Here is a 19,391-nt window from a genome sequence, read left to right on the forward strand (position 1 = left end):
TTACAGACATCATCGTGTCTGAAATCAAGCTTTTACAGGCGACTTCCCATTAAAGTCTCCATGCAGAAGCTTTTAATGCAGACTGACTTTGACTTTTTCGTGCTTTCTTTTTAAACTACCAGTCACACGAGTGACTAACTGGGCTTTAAATCCAGGTGTAGTATCAAAGACGCTGTGAGTGAGGCTGTGGCATCAGAAGCTGAGTTCAGGTGTCAGCACATTCAGTGTGATTCAGGAAGCTGGGTCAGGTCGGCGTGTTTGGAGGGACGCACGATCTGATATCGTCGTGTTGGTGTTGTTCCCAGATCAACATACTAAATGTTGTTCCAGGATCAACATTGCAAGTGACCAATCAGAATGTTGTGACATCATACTTTTGCAACTTCGGGAAAAACCGCCGTAAAACAAAAAACTGTACTTAAGCTGCGAGAAACCGCCTCTGTCCGCCGATCAATGGACCCTAACCCTGACCCTTTAATAAACGGTAAGCAGAATTGATATTGTCCTTGCAACATTGGAATTTCATAAATGCACGAATGGCTTGGCGCGCAAAAGAATAACGTCACAACAATGTGATGTGAAAACACTCAGCGAGCAGGTCTCACACCAACCTGCCCTTTCCCTCCTGCTGCCACCACAACACTCCACCTTGTCTCCAGGTGTTTCAACTCCACCTTCACCTTTCCACCATCTATTCAGTCCTCTTCTCCCCAGGCTCTTCTTCACCAAACCCTCTGAGAATATACTGTGAATATTTTGTCTTCAGCACCAGTGTGAGCAGACTGTGGTCACTGTGGTCTAACTGCTTGATGATGATATAATGTGGAAAAATGTATTTTATAACTGATCATTTGAAGGTCATGGCTGATGCCTGGCTAAGAGCCCAGCAGGGTTAAATGTGGCCAAGCAGGCCTTTAAAGTTCACATCAGCCAAACGGAGGACAGTGTAAACTCCTCAAACTGGAGCTGCTCCAACAGTAAAAAGTTGCTGAAATCCTGTCCTGTTTGTGTAATGGAGTATCCTCGCTTCCTTATTTACACGTGTCACATCGCTGCGTTCGCTTCACTTTCAGCAGCGGCTCATTAATCCTCGTTACTGTGGATCTTACTGACGGCACGACTCTTCAGTTTGACACCCGGCCCGACCACATCCTTCCTCAAACTTCAGTCGCTCAAATGCAAAGAAGTTCAACCGTCTTTCTTTCGCTCTTACAGTAAAAATAAAATAGGTGCGGCGTGACCAAACACTGCCAAGAAAGACAGAAGAGCCCAGAGGAAGTACAGATCAGAAGTTGTTTTATTAAACATATAAATACAAATTTAAACAAAGTAAGTGAAAACAAAGTACATGAGAGAAATCTCTAGAAAAGAGCCGTGGATCAGAGTCTGTGAGAAAGTAACCAGAGCTAAAAACATCTTTTAATGACTCTTTGACCAGTTTGTAAAGTCCTCAGCTGGATTTGAAAGGCCTAAAATATGTTGCAAAAACAAGAGTAGGAGCAGCGTGGACAGGCCGGTTAATCCACGCTGCGGGAATCTCAAACAGAGCCTCCGAACCCCGCGGCTTGTCACCAACAACAAACCAGGCAGGAGGTCACCTTCCAGCCGCTCCTCATTTCCCCCAACTTGTCCAGAATGATTTCAGACTGGATTTGCCCTGAGGTCAGTGAACGCATCGTCAGAGCTAAGACTTTTAGGAAAAGGTCTCTTTAAAAGGTCATTTTCTTTACTCTTTAAAGCTCGGACCCTAAAAGGCGTCCACTGACCTCCGCATTTCACTGTGGAAAAGCTGGCAGCGGCTGTGCAATCCACCAACGACTGTGCCGATAAACCAAAGGTTTCTGTGGCTTCAGTCGCAAATGTGAAATTTTGTACTTGGAAAAAATCAGATTATTCAGGTTTTTTTAAGCCAAACTTGCATTTACTGACATGATGGACTGGAAATCATTTACTTTAAAAGGGATTGATCAGCTGATCATTACAGTTGATTTTCAGTCCAAATGTTTCACGCTTAAACTTTTCCAACGACTCAGCTGTAAGACTGTTACATTTAACTCTAAATATTCAGTTACGCTTCCATCAGTGGAGCCGACCGAGGCTCCAACAATCGAGCCAGTGTCGATTAAACTCTTAAGCCCTAACGCCCCCTGATACGGGGGCAAAAGGCAGGAGATCAGGTAGGTTTGGGGCTTAAGAGGTTAAACTGTTAATGATTGATTAAGAATCTGTTCTTAGTTGATTTTAAGCAAATCTCTTAATAAAGTTCAGTTTCGGGGTTAACGTGTGGGCTCCTCAGAGTGTTGCAGAGACGAACACCTGACACCGTCACATTTAACCAGACGAGTCAAACATTAAATTTGACCCACGACGTGTTTGACTATGGCAACAATTTTCCCACCATTTCACGTTAAAGTCTGACAGCGTGCAGGCGTGGCCCTAAAGGTGAGCGTTTAGCCTGTTAGCTCACAGCGCTCGAGTTCCCTCACATCATTTAAATCTGTTAACAAGAGTCTCTGATGTCAGAGACCGACACGCCCCTCCTGCAGCGAGTAAACGTGGTTCACGAACAGCTGATTGTCTGAAGAACAAAACCTGAAAACTCCTCATTCTTCTTCCTCGTGACATAAACGCGACTTTATTTTACTCGCCGTGACGCATGCGGGACTTGTCAAACAGGAAGTCCAGCAGAGTACATTCAGAGCGAGTGCTGGGCCCCGCCCCCTCAGACAGATGGAGGTAGGAGCGTTTGAGTGTCTGAAAGGTTGTGTGGAAATCGCAGAGCCGACCTTTAAACCTCTCGCAGACACAAACATGGCGGAGGAGCCGACCTTAAAAAAAAACATAAAAGCGCTCTCAGATCAAAGTTCGACTGGAATTTTTTTTATTTACAACCCAGAAAAGTTGACAGGCGATCGAGTTCTGCTTTCTAACCCGGCTTCACATCAGCAGCTTATTGCAAACCCTCCATCTCAGCTCATTTTTGACCTTTTTCTTCTTCTTCTGTCATTTATTCGCCGCGCTCAGCTCTTCATCACATCACCCACAGACGTCACGAATGTTACTGAGCTCGTCTACATCAGTGCATCTGTATCAGTGCACAGCTGGATGAAAAAAATATCAAATCTGCTGCACAATAAAGATTAAAGATCTCAATCCAAACAAAGATATGAAATTTAAAAAAAAAAAAAAAAAGGGAGATATTCGGGTTTCGTTTTTTTAAATTTAAGGGCACGCGTGCCCCAAAGCCCATGCACACACTGCTTATGAAAGACTGATGTGGTTTCTGGGCGTGAACATTGAAAATGATGTATTCCTGCTAATGCCCAGCAGGGGCGACTCTTTTACTTACTGCTCACTTGACCTCTGAACTCAGCTGTACTTTCCTGATAAGTTTATGGTCAAAGTCTCTCAGTAAGAGTCGCTGACTGAATGTTTTAAAACAGGACTTTTCAAAGTAATGGGTGATGTCCATCTTTTATATACAGTCTATGATGGCTTCTATGATAAAAGACAAACTTTGATTATTTAAGTCCCATTTTTGATTTCAATAGTGAAAACAGCCTGAATCATTCTGAAAGAACAACAATTAAAATTTTAATAAAGATCCGTCTTTGTTTTTATGCCTCAGACGCACCTGTGTGCAAAGGTAACACTGACTGTCAGGCTGTCCCATAAAGACTGAGAGGACATCACGTTCTGTCCCACCTTCTCATATATTCAGTGAATTCAGAAGAATCAGAGCAGGTGAGCGTTTAGCCTGTTAGCTCACAGCTAACAGGCTGTGCAGGTGTTTAGTTTGATTTATTTCTAAGTGGAATTAAAAATCTGTGGAGGTGGAAACGAGAGGTTTAGATTTTTTTCCCTGTCATGACTTAATTGTGAGGAATCGTGAAGCAGAGATCAGAACAACAACAAAAAAGAATCATTGGAAATAAACAAGATTACATTTATTTTAAATTTTCTGCCTCAGGCACAGTTTCTCACTTCCAGCTGTGTTCACATCTGGCAGGTGTGCAGCAAAAGGAACATTTTTCCATCCAGCTCAGAAAAACTATCCTTAAACAACCAGCACTGAATGACAAGCACAAACTGGGATCATCTCTGACATCACGGTAGTGTCTAAGCTGGCAGCCCAGCCGGAGCACTCCTCTTTTTTTTGGCTGTAAATGAAACTTTGTGGCTGACCTGTTGGTGCACATCTGTAGTCCAAACACACACACACACACACACACACACACACACACGTCTGATTCGTCCTCCTCTTGGTCTGCTGGTTATTGCCGACTTCCTGTCTGATTTTTTTTCTGACAAATGAAAAGAGAGTCTCTAAAAATCACGTCTCATGGCTCCGATCCTCAGCAAGTGCTCCGTTGGGGTTCTGCTCAGAGCAGGGCCGGGTTCAGTTTCTCAGTGTCCTCGGAGACCCCCGGCGTCGCCCTCTGGCTCGCAGCGAAGCCAAACTGCTCGTGTTCAGTTCAGAGAAACGAGAAACAAGAAATCTTCCCCCCTCCCGCCCCACAAACCCCAGAGCCCCCCACTCAGCCCGCCGCTCGGCCTCATCTCTGTCCGTGAAGCGCAGATACGACGGGGGCCTGCTGGGAGCCGTTGGGCTGGGAGACGGGGGGCCACATGGGAGTCTGTTGCATGTGGTGGTAGTGATTGTGGTGCATGTGGTGGCCCGTGGGAGATGACGGGGGCAGCCAGGCCGGCTGGTGGCTGGGCGGCGAGGATGCCCAGAAGGAGCCGAATCCCACCGTGGAGGAGTGGGCTGGTGGAGAGCACGCCATGGACACCTGGGAGGGCCCGCTGCCCGTGCCGGAGCCACACTCGGACGCCCGCAGTTTGGAGAACATGGTGATGGCGTCGGGGAAGTTGGGCGGCGTGGCGGGGGTGTTTCTGGGAGTGCACATCTGTAGGAAGAGGAGAGAAAGAGAGGACAGTTTCAAAATAAAAGCCTGGAGGACTTGTTGTAAAACTTCTAATGTTTTAATGTGAAGTCAGATGAAGTAACACACACACACACACACACACACACACAGTCAGCCAAAAATAGAGAAGGAAAGTCAGCAGGAGGCCCAGGTGATGACCCGAGAATTTCTAAGGCTCCTGGAGGCAGAAGCTCTGGATAAACGGAGTCGCACATGCTGCTCGATGAAAACAAGATTATTAAACAGCTTCGTTTTAATGAGGTCAGCAGGTGCGAGTCTGCGGGCCGTAAACTAACACGGTGGCACCAAAACCCGAGCCAGGGTGACGACACGCTGGCTGCACCCATATTTATGTTTATGGTTTACTGGGGGGGGCAATAACCGACTGTTGGCAGCTCACAGGAACTTCCTGGAGTCTCCACCAGCTCCTGAGATGAAACGGACATTAATTACCCTCCATATGTGGTACAGATGGTTGAACCCGAGTCTCAGGTGTAGACCTTTGTGTGCAGGTGGAACACCAATCATAAATCGGCGTTCCACTGTAGAAATCTTTTAGCCCTTCCACTTCCTCTTACAGCGTGGGACCCGCCCACCTCATGAGGTGATGGTTAGTGACGTCAATTTGGAGCACACCAAAACAAACAGAGTTGTGCCTGTAGCCACAGATCTGTGTCACCAAAACAAGAGCGGGATGACCACAGTGACTTTTACGCTGCCTGTTGGAGCTCCGCCTCCACCACGCTACTCCCAGAATTATTAAACAACTTAAAACGTCCTCATATGTTCATAATGAGCTGCTGAAAGGCTCTCCTTCCCAACATAAACAGCCGGATGTGTTGTTTCTGCGCCGAGGTACACGGCGTGCAGACGCGCCCGTCTCAGAGACGGTAAACCTGCGGGGATTTCCGGCTCGTGTTCAGGCTGGATCAGCGTGTTCGTTACAAACGGCCTCGCCTCTGTAGATTTCACGTGACCCTCGGGGAACCGGTTCTGTGGTATGCTGCGTGTTGATGCATCGCACCGATGACGTTGGATCAAGAACAAAAACACCAGCTCGCCGGGCACGCCACGTGACCTCACACAGAGCCAAATAATCAAACTTTCACTTACGAGTCAAGAATGAGCTTCAGGAACAGGAACAACTTTGATTGGTGCTTATTAAAGCTCCGAGACGCTGCTGCATGCGCACACACGCTCTCTGACTAATCTAGGAGGCGTCTAAGAAGGCTGGTTTGCGCTGACCCTTCGTGGCCTCGCTCTCTCAGCGCGTACAGCTGGAGCTCCTCGGGCCGACGTCTCTCTCAGGCGCCGGGCCCAAAACTCTCGCCTCAGACAGTTTCCCGTCAGAGCCTCGAGGTTCTCGGGCTTTTTCTTCTTTGGAAGCTTTTTATCTCTTGAAGACTACAGCGTTATTTTTAATAGTTCATCAGTTTACAGTCACACGTGTGGATTCCTGTTTCCCCCCATACTCCGAAAATCTGTACTCAAAATATTTTTACATTTTTCTAAAATATCCCACTAAATTTGTCCTTATTTGTGCTTATGGCAAAAAGTCCAAACTCTGCCGTTTTCTGAGCCTCAAACAAACTTATCAGTTTCACAATAAAAGGCTCCTCATTGCTGCTCCCTCCTCCTCCTCCCGTTCACCCCGGAGGAAGAGGAAGCTGGGCAGCTGATGCTCGCTCAGAGCGCTGAGTTGCTTCAGTGCATGAAAGCCTCGGGCGAGATGATGTCACCCAAATAATAACAAGGCAGCCTGCTGTCTCAACACGCCCCCCCCCCCCCGACGCAAACCAGAGGAGGAGGAATGAAAACAAAACACGCCTGCTGCAGATGTTGGCTGTCCCAGCACGACCGAGGATCAGACGAATCCAGGGAGGCAGGAGCAGGAGACTCAGATAGTTAATGGGAACACACACACACACACACACACACACACACACACACCTGTCTGCTCACTGTGACGCAGGTCTGCACATTTTCTCTTTATAAGCCAGTAATTATTAAATTACAGGGCTGCAGTTGGAGATTAAACAGTTATTATGGCTGCACACGCCCGTCGTCCTAACAGCGCTCAAACACAAACACAGCGTCTGTGTGTGAGCAGCTCGCCCTCCACTTTCTGCTGCCTTCACTCCACTTTTTAGCATCAACATCAGCTTTACACGTGTGCATTTCTACACATTTACACAGGCTTCTGTCCACAAAGGCAACACGCCTGAGCGCAAATATAAAATAATGCACATCAACGAGACAGAAAGAAAACTCCAGGGCTGAGAAATCAACCACCAACACCTGCAGTTCCTCTGATGTCCACCGGAGGCTCCAACAGTGAGACAGTCCCTGCTAAACTTTACAGCAGAAATAAACATGTTTACAGCCTGACGCACAAACTGTTTGCACCCTGTGACTAAACCAACCAGCAGATGCAGGAAGAAGGACGTGGACCATCGAACTGCTTCCTGATGTCAGCCTGTGGATCGCTAAGCTGAACCCCCACCATCCACCATCCAACCACAACCACAGAAGACTTTCATAAAATCAAAATCAAACCCTTTTAATGAGTAACTGAACAAAATAAATCTGAACCTAGCTGCTGAGTTTCACTCCCAAACAGCTGGAGCGCCCGTGTCCCACCCTTTGTGTTTAGTGAAGTTTTCATGCACTTACCATCTGGTGATGATGCCCGGGGACGTTGGCCTCCTGGAAGAAGGAGCTCAAGGCCGTCTGCAGACAGAAAGAGGCAGAAGGACGAGTTACGTTTCCACATGGAAAGCAAGCAGGACGCATTCATTTCCCCCAAAACCCCAAACAGGAAGGACCGCCCCATACCCCCACCCTTTCACCATCATTAACACAAAGGGTTAAACGTATCTCCACACTGGGACCTGAAACTGAGTCATCAGACCGCAGAGACTCTTTTTTTCTGCAGAGCTGCTGAGGGTGAAACCCCGAGGGAGGCAAACAAAAACCAGACTTTCTGTTTCTGAAGAAATGATCTGCAGCTTCCTGCAGAGCTGACAACATTTTTAAAGCCACGGAACGAAAAATGAGCTTCTATTTCACGGCCAAACCACCGGAAACAGCCGAGGTCATCGGGCCTGGAAGCATTGATAACATACCCAATAATACCAATAATCACTGAAACAGGAAAACTGATCAGTTATAAAAGGACTGACTTATTTATGATCATCGACTCATGTGTCACGTCATTTTTTTATTTCCTGAGTCGGTGCATTAACCGCCAGAGACAACCTCACAAAACCCAAAAAGACATTTAGTTTCATGTTTGCAGAAACACGCTGAAAATGTTCGGATTTAAGCAGCTGTGGCAGCAGAAACGTTGGCAGTGAAGTAAGAAACAAAGAGACTAATCTGCGTCTCGTCCTGTGTGACACTGAACTGGTTTGAACTGATTCAAACGTTCGTATCTCTGAAGGTCTGCGAGTTTTCAGAAAACAAAACACGAGCGCTCGTCTCGGCTGAACTTTTCCAGCTTTTCCTCACAGCAGCCTGAAAGGTAAACAGTGCTTCTCCTGATTGTGCAAATAGGGAAACGAGCTGGCTTCACGTATGCTTCGTCTTTGTTGTGAACTCAAACGCACGCCGTGACCGCAGAAGGAGAAACACTGGGCCGATAGACGGAGCCGGCCCGACGCTACAAAACATTCCGGAGGACCTGAGGGTGGCGTGACTCACGCTGGAGACGGGAAACTGTCAGGGAGTGTGTGTGTGTTGTTGGGGGGGGTCCACTTTAGACTTTCTCTTTCCAGCACTTAAAACTGAGACAGGACCCGAACGCCTCAGAGCTCCACTGTTCCCAGCATCTTCAACATGCAGGAACATTTAAACCAGCACAACTTTTAACTGTGCATAACAGATAAAAATCATTGAATGTGGTGTTTGGAGATGAGCTGATATCAGTAAACAACACATGCTGAGTTCACTGTCTGCAATAACTGTGGGACTGCAGAGCTCCTGTGGCCTGAACAGGGAGTTCAGCGTAGCCTCAGTTTCTTCTTTTTGTTCCCAACACTTGAATGAATGCCATGCCCCTCCCCCCAAGCCGTGGTTGTTTAACAACAGCGGCGGCGGCGCAGGAATGTCTGCCGTACAACGTGACGCCCATCTCAAAGAGCGAAAGTGCTCGGCCGCTGTTGTGTTAAGAGCTGCTCTTTGTCTCGTTTAATTTTCTGGTTTGTTGCAGGAAACTCGGTAACCTGCGAGTGTCTTTAAAAGTCCCTGCAGAGGGAAAACGGTTCGCGGCGGCGTGACGGCTTTTACTTTCACTCTGGTGCCTCATGACCAAGGCCAAAAAAAACCAAAAAAAAAAAACGAAGCTCCAACATAAAAAGAAACTTCCTCTTTCAGCAAAGGAGCAAACCGGGCGGTTCGACAGGAAGTTAATCAGCAGCTATTTTCACTGTCATTGTAGTAATTTTACAAAAACAGCATGAACACATTTCCTGCTTCGGGCTCCTCACGTGTGACTGTGTTCGCTCAGAGCGAGTCAACACTGTACAAAAACACAGTCATCATCATCAACATGATAATAACACAAAACAATCATCTGGCCCTGCCAACGTCACGCAGCGCTCAGGTCTGTTTTTAACTAACTTTGGAGTCAAACCTGTAAATGTTTCAAAGGTACAATTTTAAAAGCTTTCTTTCCCCTCAAAGAAACTTCTTCCACCAACTTTCTTACTCCAGTTGCTCCTCCACAGGTTACATCTCAGGATTATTTGAGGTCCGTGCGTCTATCACAGCCTGCTGACAGACAGGCTGAAGGTCTGTGGTGTGAAGCCACGCGGTTCCTTAACATCATTCAATTTTTTTCCTCATAAATGTAAACTTTGAAACTTTCTTCTACTCTTGGGTCTGTATGATGTCAGTGAGAGGGAGCAGCCCTCATGGGCTCAGGAAATGACACAGGCAAGATAAATAAAGATTATTTTGAACTGTGAGTCAGCAGGACATCCAGCGTGAACGTAAACACCTGGACGATTGTTCTGAAGGAGGAAATTATCCACAGAGACTGAATGAGTTTGTGTATCAAAGTTTGTGTAAACCTGTTTATTTCTGCTGGAATGTTTTCACATGGGAGTCTATGGGGACCGACTCACTGCTGGAGCCTCAGGTGGACGTTAGAGGAACTGCAGCTCAATTCTCTTCATTCAGCAAACACCAAAACAAAATAACAGCCGTCCTGTGGGGACGTGTTAGCGCCGGACTGAGGTCTGACTGCAAGTCCAACTTCTCAGACGCAAAGAACACCCGCGTCCTTCACACCAAGGTCACGCCTGCAACCCGTGCTTCTCCCTCAGCTTTGTCTTCCAGGGTTCAGCTGTGTTATGTTGTCCAGGTAACGTGAAGGTTAGTGACTCACTCCAGAGACACAACAACACTCCTTAATCCCAGTTTCCAGTCACACACACAAAGCAGCAGCACACAGCGGTTTTCTCCAAATAAACTAGTCAGCTAATCAGTCATACCCCGACCTCCTAACAGTACTCCAAACATCACCGCCACCTCCTCCCCTCCCGGTGCAGCACCTGGCTGCAACAGACGGAGGTGTGGAAGCTCAGGCGTCCGTCAGCTGTTCAGCAGGTCAATGCTGAGGATGGGTGCGTTTGATGAAATGTCAGGAAGATGTTCTGGAAGGTGGTCGAGGAGAAATCATCCACAAAAATGCAGACAGATGGGGGCAGAAATTGTAAACAGGACCTGGGTACACTTAAATCTTTTTTTTCCTTTATTTAATTAAATAAGATTAAAATTCACAAACTGCTGTGAGGTGAGGTAGCACAGAGCCGTAGAGAAACAACCTTTCAGGAATGGCTGATGGACAGCCATTCCTGCCTTATCTGGCTCATTGCAGTCTGTGCACTTCAGCTTTTTGAAGACGGGCCAAAATAAAAACGTCAGACTTCTTCCAGTGATCCAGTCTCTGAGATCACTAAATGAACATTTTGGATCCATGAAAAGGAAAATCCCCAAGTCTTAATCCGATCCACAATCTGTGATCGGTAGTTAGAGAGAGGCTGAACGAGCTGAGGAGGATTTCAAACCATGTCACTGCAAACACGAGTATGCGTGTGTTTTCTCCATAAACTGGCGAAAACACAGCACTCTGTGCTGCAGCACATGAATGAAACAAGCACAGGCCGGTTTAGCAATGAAAGAGGAAACCAGTGAGGAGCAGAGGGAGCCTGACCGTCACTTCATGGAAATTTCCAAGTTTGTTGTTCAACAAAATCTGATCAATAGTGGCTACTTTTCATTTTCCAACGAGCACAGTGCCCTCTGTAATGACTTACAGCTAGCCTGTGTATTTACATTGTATGCTTTATTGAATTATTAACGAAGGGAAGAATCCTGACCATCACAGGCCCAGTAAACAGTCACGACCCCGGCATGTGTGTCAGATTAATATCACGAGACCCACTTTTTTCATGAGAGGGTAAAAAGAGGAGAACCAGCAGCTCACCCACGCATTTTATGACTCCCACTAAACACAACGAGCAGCTCAAAGCTTTTCTTCTGTTATCTCCTGGCCCGCCTCGCCCTGTTAGAGGAGGACTTCTCGGCTTTGAATCATAGTTTGAGACTTGAGCGCCACGTTGGGAAAACTGCGAGGAAGAAGCTCAAACTGACCTCGAGCAGCCAGCTTCAGCTTCTAATAGGTGTTAATGGCACAGAGAAGTCCGTGTATAGGAACAGCTGGAAGGATAAAGCATCTTAATCGGTCTATATTTAACCGAGCAGCACCGGGATCAATGTCAGGGCGCTTAGCGGGGAGCACGCACGGTCTGACCTCTTTATCCGCTCCGTGAAGCGGACACAAACAGGCAGAGAGACGCTCGCTGTGCTTCCAGAAACTCACACAGGAAACGTGATGAAACGATTGTTTTTGAGCTGGGCAGGGAGGGGCTGATCCATCAGATCACATCACCCTGCGAGCTCTGACGGTAAACAAGCCTGACCTGTAGTTTATGATCTGTGAGTAATACGAGCGGAGGAAAACAGCTTATCTTATCTTATCGGCATCTCCACGCCAAAATAAACACCGCTCTCCTCCAGCTTTACATAGCCCTGGTCCAACCCGAGCGCCCAAATGGCTTTATTTAAAGCCAGCAGCCCGGCTAACAGCAGCTAGCTTAGCGGCGAGGCGACGGAGAATGTAAACAAAAAGCATCGATCCGAACACCACGTACTCAGCGCGGCTAGGCGGCTAACGCTAGCCCCGGGAGCGCATGGCAGCGAGGCAGCACGGGAAATCCTCAAAACAACCACCACAGCGAGTTCACGGGCACCTCTTTGTACACCAAAACCACGCGTGGGGGTTAATAAAAGAACTCAAAGTGTGAATAAACCTCCCACTCACCTCGAACTGCCAGTGGGCCGCCTGGAGGAGCTGCTTCGCCTGATCGGCGGCGCAGCCAGCCGTCAAAACAAACTGGTTTATCATCACTTGGTGCCTCAGTTCTTCCATATTCACCGACATGGCTGCTCCCGCGGCTCCTTTATAGACAAAAACTGCCACCTTTTTTTCTAAAAAAATAATTAAAAAAAAGGATAATAACTAAACCCGGACCTGAAGGAAGCCCCGCGAACCTTCCGTCCTTCCTGCTCGTCTGTCCGTGAGTCTCCGCAGCAGCAACAACAATGTTTTCATGTCATCGCCAACAACAAAGAGCAACGCGTCGCTGATTGGACGGCTCCGCGGCGAGAGAGTACTACAGAGGCTCTGATTGGCTATCGGTGGGACGAGTTTAAATTTCTTCGGTGCACTGGTTTTATTTGTTAGGACTGTGTCGGTGGGTGGAGTCTTAAAGATGCCTGAGTAAAAACCGTCCACACCGCCCTCCGTGTTTGTCGAGTATCGTTACACAAGCGCTTTCGTTTTTGTCCGTTACGCTGACGTAATGTTCGATCAGCCAGTGGCCGTGAATTCATAGAGCTGATTGGCTGCTTCCTCACGAGCTTCACACGTGTAAACACTGTAAATATTTTGTTTTGTTTTATTTTTTGAAACATATCCCGTTCATAGAGTCAACCTGAGAAAGAGCTAATAAATTAAATACATTTTTTTAAATTTAATTTATTTAACTGACAGCCTATATTTTTCTCATATACACCACAAAAACCCGATATATCAAAAATATATTTTAAATTAAATAGGCAACTATAAGGAGCGTGTTACATAATACACGGAGGTTTATTTTGTATTTGTTTTTGCATTTATCAAAACTGTAATATATACTGTAGTAATAGGAAACAACACATTTTGAACACAACCATGGTAATGTTTTATTCAATAATTTGTTTCGTCAGGAATGCTGAATATTCATGAGAATTACAGGGTAATTTAAAGATTTGGAACGTATGTGTTGATTTACAAACGTTTTGATGTGAGAGATTTTATTTATTATTATTAAACGTGACTTACATTGACGTTTTTTTTAAATAAGGAGCTAATAATGAAATTGGTTTTGCCTTCACAAACATTTTAGTTGCTGTTGTGACTGGACAATAAACCAAAATCAACATCTCAGGAGCACATCAAAAATAAATCATGCTGCTGTATAAATGATGAAGAATGATTTATTTAAACACTAACGTGACAATAAGAACGTGAAGAAGGACATGAAACTGATCTTTGTATTGATATCCTGACCCCTTTTCACCGCATGGACTTGCAGAGATGTTTCTAGAAACTTTTAAATGGGGTGGCCCCAGGGGTGGCAGACTGAATTCCTCTAACATCCACTAGGCAGTTTCTCAGGAAGCTGACCGGACTTCTGTAGCTTTCGTGAGGACATTTGATTTCCCATCCAAGAAGCTTCTTCATTTCTAAAACCAAATGGTGGCGACTCCATCTTTGAACAGAGGGGTGGCTTACAACGCCAGCTGTCTGCCACCTACAAAGCAGTTCTGAGATCCTTCCCAGGCGCCTCAACCTCCACTCACGTTTTGCATCAGTTGATCTCAATAGGTCACATGATGGAGTGAGGGAAAGTCTCACAATGGCTTCACCCGAAACCTCTGTTGATAATGACCCACGCCCTGTTTCACACCTTTGCTCATGCTAATAGTGGGTCAACGACCCTCTTAAGGGATAACTCCCACTAGACTTTAAACGCCTCCACCATTTGGTTTTAGCACTGAAGATACATTTTGCTTGAGACCCCAAAAGATTCCGTCTTGATGCATGATCAATCGTCCAGGTAAGTAAATCCCAAAAGTTTCACTCTGGTCATCTGGACGTAGAGTGTTCAGTGGGAGAAACGTTTCGTCACTCATCCAAGTGACTTCTTTCATCTCGCTACGTCCAGATGAACAGAATCGACCTTTTGGGATTCACTTATCTGGATGACTGAGCAGGTAAAACATCAGCTCATTGGATTTCCATGACCTGGATAACTGAGAACCTACATAGATATATGTGGATGCATCTTGCTAACCAAACTAACTAGCATCATCTCCTAACTTAGCACTCCAACATCTAACCTAAACATGGTCACTTCTGGCTTCAAAAACCAAGATGGCTGCAGCTAAAGCTCTAACACAGAGACATGTTCCAGTGGGTACATCCATCTTTGATATACAGTCTGTGGTTTCCCACTGGGAACATGCTGCATTTTTCCTGCAAACACTTAAAATTTAAAAAGCCTTTTGGATGATGGGTTACAGATAAGAGGAACAAGTGTTTGTGCTTCGATGAGCGTCGAGGCTTTGACACGAAACACTATCAGCCTGTCCCCTCAGAGCTGAGCTCCAGAGGACCCACAGAGACGGTTCTCCTGATGAACGCTGATAATCTTCTTATCAGGGCAGAGCAGCTCTCGGCTGCAGGCTGTCCGGCTCTCTTTCTGCCATCAGGTGAATAATTCAGCCCAGCTGCAGGTGAAGGAGCGTGTGACACAGGAGGACATCTATTATGTATTATTGGAGGGAAGAGGAAGACTATAGGGACACAAAGCTCCTGACAGGCTTTAGCAGCTCTAATGGTTCTGTTTCCTTCTATGATTAAATGTTCTCATGAGAACCTCACAGCAGCATAGCTGCACATTTCAGATGGACCTGCTCTACCTGTCAGGTATCTCAGTTCAGGAGCTGGATGTTCAGATTAAACACGTTTCAGTTAATGAGGTCAGTGTGTGTGCAGTAATCCTCAGGATTCAGACTGCTCTGAACACTCAGTCGGCAGCAGTGTTTTCTAATCTTGGCTCTCTGTGATGTCAGAGAGGGAGGATATCTATAATTTGGTCATCTCAGACTGTATATAAATGATGGATGTAGCCACTGTGATGACACCCACTGGAGGCTTCGCTGGTGTGATAGTCTCTGTGTCCTTCAAATGTTAAATAAATCTTATTTTGAGATATTTAAAGACGACAGGTGATGTGATGTTTGCAGCTGCTGCCTGAATTCCTCATCTTTTATTTCTGTCCAGTTTTAAACTTGACAAAGAGCACTCAGCTCTGATGATCACGTGAGTCCTCATTGTCTCAATGACACGCAGACGGGGAGCATATGGAAACAAAGCTGGTCCCCAAACTGACCCCTGGCACACACCGAGCCAGGGCGTCGCCGCAAATTGATTTTAGTGCAAAGACACCGACGTCTGTTTCTTCAATTTATTCTCTTATTCTGTAATATTTTTATTTCTGATGCTTGTTTCGTGTTTGTTGTGCTCAGCCTGTTATCTGTGGAGCACTTTGAACTGTGAACATGGCCCGATTCGCTGACTGAGGCGGCACCATGTTCAAAACAAAGTGTGTCGGTTTTTATCTCTGAATAATTCCTTCAAATGCAAATATTCCTCAGATTTTCTCTTCAGAAGTGGCGTCAGGGCAGAGAAATTATATCTAATGTTGTAAAAAGTGATGTTTTATCAGTGACGGAGACTTTTTAACCTGCGTTTATCTCTGGTGCATTATTTCTCATCTGTTAACACATTTAATGAATTATCAGTGACTCACAGCCCCAGCCACTAACTGACCTGACCTTTAACCTTTGACTGTTGCAATTGCACACTTGTACTCATCAATATTCTTGGTGGGGGATGTTTGCTCGTAGGTGAGGGTTTGTCTCTGAGCGGATGTTAAAAATGACCTGAGCAGTAAAACAAAAGCACATTTGGATTTCATCCAGCGGGAAAGAGACGCACTTTTATCCGCCTGCTCGAGACGTGCAGGACCCACGATGCAGCCGTCGTCTCTGATGAAACCGGAACATCAAGCTTTCTGTAATTTCACTGAAACCTGCAGTCATTGCTTTGTTTCTTTTTCTTGCTTCCCGGAGCTGCGCATGCTTCACGGTTCCCGTCTGAGCTGCTGCTGAATGTTAGAAAAGTTCAGCTCGGGGTCATCTCACCACCACAGCAAGAGCAGGGAGGAAGAGGAGGGGGGGGGGGCTGTGAGAGTCAATGGTTAACAGCCGTCTGCACAGCTCAGTATTTACAAAAACACAATGATTATTGGGAAGTACTCAAGTACTGCAAAAATACTCAGTTACACCCTGAACAACAAGCACACCTTTTAAATGAGATGATTCATCGTTTAATTTTACTGCACAGTTCCCAGCTTCACTGCGCTCTGTGTCAAAGCAGTTACTGCAGCCATCCACAGAACAATCAGGCTTCAGTCATTTTTCAGGAAAAAACTACAGAAATAACCCCAAAAATCTGCATTTCAACACTTTAAACTTTAAACGAGAAGCTTTCAAGGAAAGTCGGTTACTTTATAAAAGTAATACTTAAATCAGTTTCTTTAATTATCACAGGAGTCGTTGCACAGACGTCTGACAGATCCACAAACGTGTTCCTGTGATGACAACAGAGAACAGGAAGTGCAAAAAAGACTGCGAGAGAGAAACAAACCATCAGCACTGCACAAAAGCATAACAAGCACAAAGGAAAATACATTAGGAAATACAATAATAGTAATAACATCACAAATAAAAGACGAATCATGAGACCTTCTCTATAGAAAAATCACAATATAAGTGAATAAATAAAGGTAATAACACGGTACTAGAAAAATAAACAAACAAGTGTTAAAAAATATTATTAAATAAATAAAGTGAATAAATTAATAGTGTGTAACAGTGGAGGTGTGTTCATGGATGTGTTCATGGATCTGATTTTCCACTGTTTCCAAGCGGGAATCACTGAATCCTGCTCAGCTCCGGAAGAAATCAGTGGAGAAAAAATATGGATGTGACATTAATGTAGCAGGAATAACTTTTTAATGACGGCGCAAATATAAAAGCATCTAAATCTGTTCAACTTTTTTTCTCTTTCACGTCTCACGTGTATATGGCGCCCTCATCTGTCCAATCATAGACATTACACCAGAGCGCATTTAAACAAAACACTACAAATAAAAACAAACAGACAAACATATATACCAGATTTCAGAAATTAAACTGAGTGAAATGATCGATTGATTGATTTGGAGTTTTTATCGTTAATAAAATTTTAAATAGATTTTCATTTGTGTTCAAAGGGCTCGGATTTATTTGACCTTTCATTTTTTAGATTTTCTTCCAGAGTTGTAATAAATAGATCTGAACAAATTTCAGTTAATATACTGAGTATGTGTTAGTAATTCTGCCGTCTGTCATTTTCTTTTGGAACACATGAAAATAAAAATCAGAATAACACTTGGTGTGTCTTTTTGTGTTTTTGCATGTATTTGTGCACATTGTGCCTCGTGTTGTATTTATCTGGTCTTTTCTTTGCAGCTGTTTTACGTCTTTGTGTGTTTTCTGTCTCCTCTTTGTTTCACAGTCTTTGTCACTGTGGACGATGTTTCCAGTCTCTGCAGTCTCAGTTTTTCACCTTCTTGTTTCCATTTCAGTGTCCCTACAGTCATGATTTAGTCTTTATTGCGTTTTTTCTGCTTTTTTTTCTTCAGATGAAAACATGTTTATGTGTTTATGGCAGTAATCCATCCGCAGTGCCTGTGCAAGGGCCCATCAACCAGGCTGTGAAGTTTAATGACAGATTTCTGTCTGAGTCCAGATCGCCTCTCCCTGCTCCTCTGTTCTTTAAAGTTACTCTGCTTCACTGCTCCCTCTTTGACCTCTGACCTCTGCATGAGACAGGTAAAAAAGGCTAACAAAGCAGAGTTAGGACAGAGACAGGACTACAGGCATAAAATCAAAGTAAAATGCGAGCATTGCTCATTTTTGACTTTTGCGCCAAATAACAACTGAATTTTATTAAAACTCATCCATTTAATTATATTAAGGTTTAAAGTTAATCAATTCACTCCCTGATGTTCATATTACTCATGCATTAGTCTAAATATTTGTGTGCTGAATGAAAACATCATTTATCTCTAGAGACCAAACAGTTTGATCCACAATTCAGCTTTTATTTTGAAGCTCCCACTTCCTCCCCTCACCCCTGAGGAGGTTTCTGAGCAGGTGAAGCTGTGTTTCTCCCACTCAGCCTGCAGCTGTCAGCAGCCTCTGCAGATCGGTCGAGGCCAGCTTTGAGGAGATGAGGAAGCCTTTTTATAGCTTTACAGTTTTGTGAGGGGCCTCAGGAAACCACTGAGCCACACTAACAGAACGTTGAGGGGCACCGAGCTCTTTGTCTCGCCTTTCTCTCCTTGTCTGCCTTATGGACAAAAGTACATTCCTTCACACATGCCTCCGCCTGCATCAGTCCAGACGCTCAGTCCAGCTTTCGGTTTGTCTCGTATGTTAAATTTACTGTGCAGACAAACGAGCAAGCCCACTCAGGCACAAGAAGTAACCGTATTAAAGTACTTGAATACTCTCAGAATCAGACAAAAACCTCGTTTTGCAGTAAAACGTCTCCTGTGGCTGATGCCTGATTCTCAGTCCAGGCTTCTGAGGTCAGACCCAGGGGTGAGGAGTCGTTATACGAGGGAGAGACTCCATGTAACATGTGGCCATGCAGACAGAGGTGATGCAAGCAACAACAAAAAAAACGTTAACAACCGTGAAAAACAAACCAAGAAACACAAAGTTCAGAGCGCAACAAAAACAAAAGGACAAGGAAATCCAAAGAGACGAGCTGGTGAGGACAAAAACAGAAACACGAATCATAATCACAGAAAAATCACTCACCCTAAATATGAAGACTCACCCTGTTCCCATTTTATAACCCCTCCTTTGGTTCCTCCACCAGAGACCTGGGGAGGCTTCTCCTCCTCTGTGACCTGGAGACAGCCGTGCTGAGGAGGACAGAGGAGGGAGGAGTCTGCAGGAGGAGCTATCAGTGAGGACGCACAGGTGTATCCTGTGGAAATGTTTCAGGTGGAGGGAGGTGGGCTCTTTGAACACCGAATCCTTTTTCTCCACAAACTGTTTCTGTTATTAAAGATGATCAAATGTTCCCCCGTCAAAACCAAACAAACACTTTTTAACATTTTCTCCTTTTGGTCGCGTCTCAAATGAACTCTGAGAATTTATTATAGT

At 45.2% G+C, this 19,391-nt stretch overlaps 1 protein-coding gene across 1 annotated transcript; it reads right to left on the minus strand.

Annotated features, from left to right (window-relative positions):
- Positions 1 to 4,173: 4,173 nt before the first annotated feature.
- ubald2 (UBA-like domain containing 2) lies at positions 4,174 to 12,615 on the minus strand. Its single transcript, XM_003442568.5, has 3 exons — positions 12,316 to 12,615; positions 7,602 to 7,658; positions 4,174 to 4,910 (listed from the first exon to the last, which is right to left on the minus strand). Exons 1-3 carry the CDS (start codon positions 12,433 to 12,435, stop codon positions 4,557 to 4,559), a joined length of 531 nt encoding a protein of 176 aa, XP_003442616.1. The 5' UTR covers positions 12,436 to 12,615; the 3' UTR covers positions 4,174 to 4,556.
- Positions 12,616 to 19,391: the final 6,776 nt, after the last annotated feature.

This window comes from Oreochromis niloticus, linkage group LG4, assembly GCF_001858045.2.
Source record: "Oreochromis niloticus isolate F11D_XX linkage group LG4, O_niloticus_UMD_NMBU, whole genome shotgun sequence".
In the NCBI taxonomy this organism is placed as follows: Eukaryota; Metazoa; Chordata; class Actinopteri; order Cichliformes; family Cichlidae; genus Oreochromis; species Oreochromis niloticus.